Source organism: Alexandromys fortis, unplaced genomic scaffold, assembly GCF_014885135.2.
Source record: "Alexandromys fortis isolate MF-2015 unplaced genomic scaffold, M_Fortis_MF-2015_v1.1 scaffold_72, whole genome shotgun sequence".
NCBI classification, from domain to species: Eukaryota; Metazoa; Chordata; class Mammalia; order Rodentia; family Cricetidae; genus Alexandromys; species Alexandromys fortis.
In genome coordinates this window covers 5,975,127-5,983,178 of record NW_026067969.1, presented here as the reverse complement: position 1 = coordinate 5,983,178, position 8,052 = coordinate 5,975,127, and the positions used below count along the sequence as shown (strand labels likewise).

At 41.6% G+C, this 8,052-nt stretch overlaps 1 protein-coding gene across 1 annotated transcript in view; it reads right to left on the bottom strand.

The window, feature by feature from the left end:
- Nup188 (nucleoporin 188) overlaps positions 1 to 8,052 on the bottom strand; it is a gene marked incomplete at its 5' end in the record, with an annotated part of 55,328 nt that overhangs the window by 26,664 nt on the left and 20,612 nt on the right. The window contains 4 exons of the mRNA XM_050155215.1: positions 1,115 to 1,204; positions 3,375 to 3,575; positions 4,306 to 4,420; positions 5,790 to 6,001. Coding sequence (XP_050011172.1) covers positions 1,115 to 1,204; positions 3,375 to 3,575; positions 4,306 to 4,420; positions 5,790 to 6,001 — 618 coding nt within the window. The remainder of the gene's footprint in view (positions 1 to 1,114; positions 1,205 to 3,374; positions 3,576 to 4,305; positions 4,421 to 5,789; positions 6,002 to 8,052) is intronic.

Sequence of the window (8,052 nt, the reverse complement as noted above, 5' to 3'; positions counted from 1 at the left end):
AAAAAAAAAAAAAAAAGCTTTAGAGAGCCACAGATGCAGTTGAGAGGGAAATACTGCTCCACAAGCCTGACAACCCAGAATCCATGTAATGGTGGGAGGGAGAACTGACTGAAAAGTTGCCCTCTGACCACCACACGGAAACAATTGCTCATGCACATGCATGCACACATATACCATGTATCTACGTACGATAAAATTATTTTAAAATCATTTTTTATAATTTTAAATTTAAAAATTTTCAAAGAGTAAAGCTAGAAATGGTGTGCACACCTATACTCAGTAGTTACTACTGACCTCTGATCCCCTTGAGCAATGTCAGACACAGTGGACAGGAGAGGTAGTGCCTACTTTGAATCTCAGCACTCAGGAGGCAGAGACAAGCAAATCTCTGAGTGCAGAGCCAGCCTTGTCTACAAACTAAGTTCTAGACCATCCAGCAATATAGTGAGAACCAGTTCCATAACAAAACAAAGAAAACAAAAACACCAAAATACATGGTTTCTTAAATTGTCAGGCTGTACATCCACAGTCTCAGCCAACCATGAACCAAAACCATTGAGGAAAGTGTCTGCACCTTGTGGGAGGTTGAGAGCAGTCTGGGTTGCCCAGCCTGGGTCCCACCTGACTATAAAATGAGACTGCATCTCAAAATACAAGGAGACAGGACAAAGAATCATGTCTGTGTAGCAAACACGCACCTTTCCTCTATAGTTATTCTCTGTACATGATAGCATAACTATTTACATGCTAGGTAGAATCAGTAACCCAGAGCTAATTTCATATATACATACCATTATTCTAATACAGAATTATATTAGAATTTAGAGTATCTGTGTGTAAAATGGAAAGGACAAATCCAACGGCTAACAGAATATGTGTGTATTATACACATAATATATAAATATATGTAATAATATAATCTCATCCTGTGTGATAGGATTATATCTTTTCTATCACTTTCTGAACTTGCTACAATTTACATCTCATTCATACAATAATAAAAGAAAACAAATAGTAAGTAACGAAACAAGATGTATGAGATCTGAGGGGGCAGTGTCATGACTGAGTGTAAATGTGGGGCAGTCAGGAAGCCTAAGGAAAGCCAATTACTGACCTGTTGATTGCCCAGCGTGTGGAGCTCCAGTGAGGTCAGAGCGAAGGAGAGGAGGCCGTAGACACACATGCAAGCGGTGCTCGTGGTGCACTGGAATGACAAAGGAGTGAGTGACTAAATCTGAGCAACACAACTCTTTCCAAGACTCAGCCTTCAGAGCAATAGAGTCCTTGAAAACAAATGTAAAAGGAATCATAAACTTTAATAATTTTTCTAATTTAGTTACGAGATTAGGACACAGGAATAAAACCAAACTCAAAATGACCAAAGTTTTTGTGGATAAAAAGAAAACCACATCTAGCCAAGAGACTAGCTACCTACTAGAGACTCTATGAACTAATTCAAATGAGACACCACTATCTACCAACCTGCAGTACTAAGAACTGCCTAATGGCTGGTTTCTGTTTTACAACTAATTTCTTTTCTTTTCTTTTTTTTTCTTTTTCTTTTTGTCTTGTTTGTGTTTTGAGACAGGGTTTCTCTGTGTAGCCAAGACAGTCCTGGAAATAACTCTATAGAGCAGCTGGCCTCAAACTCAAGAGATCCTGCCCCTGCCTTCCATGTGCTTGGATCAATGGTGTGTACCACCACCGCCTGGCACACAAATTTCTTTCTTTTTATTTTAATTTATTTATTATGTATATAGTGTTCTGGGCACCAGATCTCATTATAGATGGTTGTGAGCCATCATGTGGTTGCTGAGAATTGGGACCTCTGGAACAACAGTCAGTTCTCTTAACCTCTGAGCCATCCCTCCAGTCCAACAAATTTCTTTTTTAAAATTCTGTGGTCCAGGGTTTGAACCTAAGGTCTCATGGAACAATGGCTGGGCTCATACTCTACTAAGCTTAGTCCCCAGCCTCAAAGAGTAGCTTTCAGAACAACTATCGGCTGACACCAGACAGAGCTGTCATACTGTCCTAAAAATCCCATGTGGCTTATTCGTCTCCTTCCTCCCAACTCATCCTTGGCAGCAATTGCTCATGTGACAGTTCCCAGCATGTCACACTGCTAGAGACATACACTATGTGGCTTCCTCAAATATACTTTTTTTTACTTAGGAATATGTATGCATCAGAATTCTCTATTTTTCAATGGGGTATGGGCCAGGATGACTGGGACTCAAACCCAAGGCTTCACATATGCTAGATGAGTGTTGTATAATGGAGCGGTATCTACAGCCCTATTCCATGTTTTCTCATGGCTTCTTCTTAACAGTGAAGAGCTATCCACTGTCCTACTGTCAGAGTTTACTTGTAACTACTAAAGGGCATTTCCCCAGTTCTATATTCTGGCGACTATGCAGGTAATTGTGACAATGACACTACAAACATCTGTGAAGAAGTTCTTCCATGAACAGTCTCCTACTCAGTAGGGAGAAAAAGCCAATAATTACAACCTCCAAAACTCCATTTTCATTTTGCTTTCTTAAATTGTATTTATTGGTTTGTTTGTTTGTTTGTTTGTTTGTTTGGCGGTGCAGATTAACTCTAGGCCAGATGCATGCTAGGTAAGCACCTGACCACTGAGCCTGTTCCTCATGTCTCACTTTAGCACATCCGTATGAGTTGACTCAATAAACCAGGCGAACTCTATCTGAACCCCAATCAAGCCTCAGAAGTTTCTCACTCATTCTCTGAGTTCCCAGTCACACTCTAGAACAGTGGTTCTCTCAGCTTCCTAATGTGCAGCCCTTTAATATAGTTCCTGAGGTTGTGATGACCCCCAACCATAAAATTATTTTATTGCTATTTTCATAACTGTAATTTTGCTACTGTAATGAATCATAGTGTAAATATCTGTGCTTTCTGGTGGTCAATGATGACCCCTGTGAAAGGGTCATTGAACCCCTAAAGGGTTCAGGACCCACAGGTCAAGAGTCAAATTCATCATCGATTCAAACTGTTTACTATTTGCTCAGTATTACTGCTTGGGAGAAATTACACCTTCCTGGGTTTTCTAATGTGTAAGTCAGATGGTACTCCAAGCAGAGCTGTGCTATAAAGACTAAGATGCCACTGGGGAGTGCCAAGTACACTGTCAACCACCTACAAATGCCAGGGAAAACTTTGTTACAAAGCTGGCACAGTGGTGTATGCCTGCAATTCCAGCCCTTGAGAGGCTACAGCAGGAGGCCGTGAGTTCAAGGCCAGCCAGGGCAATATACTGAGATTCTATCTCAATAAAGAATAAAAATCACAACAACCCAAGTCACAGTTGTCATTGTTCTCCAGGCATTCCGTCCTCATATACAACTCACGTCATTTCCCCCACTGGCCAGTGACCGAAGCAGTCGAGTCAAGTACTGAAACACATTCAGCTGGATGGCTGTGCCGCCGATCTTCCTGATCACACTGCTGGTCTCTTCAGGGTTCAGTGTGTGACGGAGGAGAGCCCAGGCCAAAAGTACAGGGGCATGATGTGGAATGTCTCCCAAGGTCAACATCACACGATCCATATCCTAATGAGGGTAGAAAACATGTGTGTCCATGAAAAGGAGAGGTCCAGATCCAGTCAGGCATGCTCTCAATCTCAGCAAGCTTCTCCTGCACCAACACTGCACATATCTTCACCCAACCACCTTGCTGATATACCCGATCACTCCTACTTCACCACAATTCTCTCTACTGATTTTGTTATAATCTAAGTTTAAAATTTCAAAATCCATGTTCAAATAGAGAATTAGAAGTTATCAACCTGATACTTCTTGAACTTTGCATGATTCTCACTTTCTGTCTTTCTACTCATTCTAAGTCAGTATTCATCTTTTTCTTTTGCACAAACCCCACAAATGCCCATATTGCCAAAGGTTTTGTCCTGGGGCTACCTGTTAGCGACCTACTCCCTATTGCAGAATCAATTATCATCTCTGCACAATAACTCTGACTTCTCCCAGACCTGATTACAAATACAGAACTAAAAATGCTGTACATCAGGATAGTTCAGTGGCTAAAGACTAACTATAAACTGCTGGGCAATGGTGGCCCATGCCTTTAATCCCAGCACTCGGGAGGCAGAGGCAGACAGATCTCTGTGAGTTCGATGCCAGCCTGGGCTACAGAGCTAATTCCAGAACAGCTAGGGCTGTTACACAGAGAAACCCTGTCTCTAACCGCCCCCAAAACAAAACAAAACAAAACAAAACAAAAAAACTATAAACCACCCGAAAAAAAATGTTATTCTAAGTTCACCTGACAAATAAGCCCATCTTGAGCAAACTGGTGCAGCTCTCTCCTGTCATCCAACGCGTACTTGTGCAAGGACTCGATATCCATGCCCTCCACTAGGATAAGGGCACTGAAGTACCTGGAAAGGACAAACCACACCACAGTCTCATTCATGGTTTTCTGAATCTGCTGAACTGAAGATGTAAGACACTCAATATCAATAGTTATTAATGAGTCTTTTCACATTCTTTGTTATCACTAGCTTTTAAAGACAGAGGACCAAACCCAGGGCCTGTGTGTGCCAACCATGCATTCCACAACTCAAGCTGCATCTCAGACCCTTGGAATGTACTTTATGCTCCTGTTTCTAGCATATCTCAATTTCAAGGACTTGACACTGACCTGTGGCTGTGTCTATTATTCAGGGCAGCTCAGAACTAGCACTGAAGGTTTCCATAGCTACAACCTACACCTGACCCAGCTCTCACTCACTGAGAAAATAGGTCTCAACATATAGATATATCCAAGGCAGTAAAGAAAAAATGAATTCATAGGCTACAGACAGTGACTTCACAGAAGACAAAGAATACACATCTTGCTTATCAGTGTCATCAAGGCACTTGCACTGTGCCTCCAGGAGCTGCTCAGAAGGTACTCCAGTTGAATGGATGAACGACCCTCTTAGACTAAAACAGAATGGGGGCTGGAGAGATGGCTCAGAGGTTAAGAGCACTGACTGCTCTTCCAGAGGTCTGGAGTTCAAGTCCCAGCAACCACATGGTGGCTCACAACCATTTGTAATAAGATCTGGTGCCCTCTTCTGGCCTGCAGGTCTACATGCAGGCAGAACACTTTATATATAATAAATAAAATCTTTTTAAAAAATCTTGATTAAAACAGAATGTCTTTGCTGGGCATGGAGGTGCACACTTAATCCCAGCACTTGGGAGGCAGAGACAAGTGGATTCCTGTGTTCAAGGCCAGCTGGTTCTACAGAGCGTGTTCTAGAACAGCGTGGGCTACACTGAGAAATCCTGTTTTGAAAAACAAACCAACAAAAAGGATGTTTTGGGGGTAATGAGATGGCTCAGCAGCTAAGAGCACTTGCTGCTCTTCCAGAGGACCCTGTTCCGTTCCCAGCACTCAAATGGTGACTCACAACCAATTGAACACCAATTTCAGGGGATTCAATACCTTCTTGTTGCTTCCATAGGCACCAGCCACACAAATAGTACACATACATGCATGACAGTAAAACACTCATACATAAAACACACATTCTTTTTACAAAAGCAAAATTAAATGTTAAAATAAAAAAAGAATAGGAGAGTTTTGAGAGAACAAGTCCCTTAATGACAGACTATGAACAGGAACACGCCAGCACATGCACCCCCTTCCTACCCACTCAATGAAAGGGACAACCTTAACTCTCCATCTTGACAGAGCCACGCCAATACCAATGGTCTAAACATTGCAAGTTTCATAAACCACAACTCAAGCAGACTCACCCAATCCGATCTACAAAAGGATCCATGGTTTCATCCACCAGGTGTCTATTGGTCTGCCTACTACCAAATCCTTGCTCCTTGAACATCTTGGTTAGTACCAGTAGGTCACTAGGTGCCATCTCGAAGTATGCGTAATAGAGGAAAATAATTTCTAGCAGCATGGACTGCTCCCGGAGGCACTGAACAAACCATCGAGACACCTGGCGCTCAGTCTGCACCAATATAGAGAACATGGAAGACAAAGTTAAGACTAGAAAACATATTACCTTTTTCTTTCTTTCCATTTTTTTCTTTTTAAATATAGAAAAGGTCTGACTAAGTATCCCTGGCTGGCCTGGAACTGGTTTTGTAGACTAGGCTGACCTCCAACTCATACTCCAAGTGCTGGAATTAAAGAGGAATGTACCACAATATCAATCTCTAAAAATGCTATTCTTCTTCTTCTTCTTTTTTTTGATTTTTTTCGAGACAGGGTTTCTCTGTAGCTTCGGTGCATGGTCCTGGAAATAGCTCTTGTAGATCAGGCTGGCCTCGAACTCAGAGGTCCACCTGCCTCTGCCTCCTGAGTGCTGGGATTAATGGCTTGTACCACCACCACCTGGCCTAAAAAATGTTATTCTTTTATTAGATAATATATGCATAATAGAAGATTTTAAATTACATGAATAAAGTATAAAAATGATGTCCCTGTGCTGGGCAGTGGTGGTGCACACCTTTAATCCTGCACTCAGGAGGCAGAGGCAGGTAAATCTCTGTGAGTTCAAGGCCAGTCTGGTCTACAGAGTCCCAGGACAGCCAGGACTGTTAAAAATCCTGTCTCAGGAAAAAAAAAAAAGGGGGGGGGGCGGTGTGGATGTCCCTGTGATTTCCATTGCCCAGTCATCTATACTTCTGTATAAAGCAACCAGTCTTAGATTCCAGTCTCCTTTAAGCAGTGTGTCAAATGTAATGGCTGATTCAGCCTATATTCTCTCTCTAAACTAAGTAACACATTACACAAATAACTCAGCAACTTACCCTTTTTATTTAACAATGCCTCAAGGAAAACTTCCTATGACAGTATACTTTCCACTCCTTTTCACAGATGCATTTAGCAGATTTGCTACATAGTATTTAACTAGTCACTTCTTTTTATTGTTATATAGAATTCTCTGCATATATATGTAATTTCAGAGTCCACTTGGAAGAATACCTTGGGGTATGTTTAACAGTTCCAGGTTGTCCAGGGTGTGAGAATATGTGTGTTTGTGAGGGATATATCATGTTGTCCAGGCTAGCCTTGAACTTACTATATAGCTGAGGCTGATCCTGAACCCCCAATTCTTGTACTCTGCTTCCCAAGGGCTAAGATTACGAGTGTGCACCACATCTAGTCTCTTACCAATCTTTGCTAACATAATCATGCTACAAAACCTACAGAACAATGTGGCAAGAACAGTCGGCAAACAAACGATCTGGACAACATCCAGCAGCTGGTATTTACAGATCACTACACACTACAACTGTCAAGAAGACATGAACATAGTATGTTCACCAATAAAGATCCCATGGAGGGCAATAAACCATGGAACAATCATTAGAGATATTACCTTAGCTGCTCAAGCTATGTGACTGGAACATGACATTAACAGCTGGAGGGACAGTACCTTATACAACACTACAAGGAGCTGCTGGGTGTGGCTCATACCTGCAATCCCAGGACTAAAACAGTAGGATTAATTTGAGTTCAAGGACAGTCAGGGCTATTTCATGAATTTTAGACTAGCCTAGGCTCCTAGGCTACAGAGTAAGACCATCTTAAAGGCACACACTCATTATCCCAGAACTCAAGAGGCAGGAGGAACAAGAATCCAAGGATATCCTCAACTACATATTCAGCTCCAGGCCAACTAGTTATAGGAAACCCTGTCTCAAATAACAAACAAATAAATAAATAAAAGTATGCTGATCATAACATAATTATATCTAACATAATCAGCTAGGCATGATGGTGTATGTTTCTAATCCTAACACACAGGAAGCTAAGGCAGAGGATCACTATGAGTTTCAGGTCAGTCCAAACTACAGAATGAGACCCTATCTCAAAAAACTGACAAGATGGCTCAGTGGACAAGGATACTTGCTATCAAGTTGAATGACCTGAATTCAATATCCAGAACTTCAGGAGAGAGCAACTCCAACATTTCCTCTGACCTATATATATCAACATGCAGAGACACATTTCATTTTAAGAAAATATCTAGGGCTGGAGAGATGGCTCAGC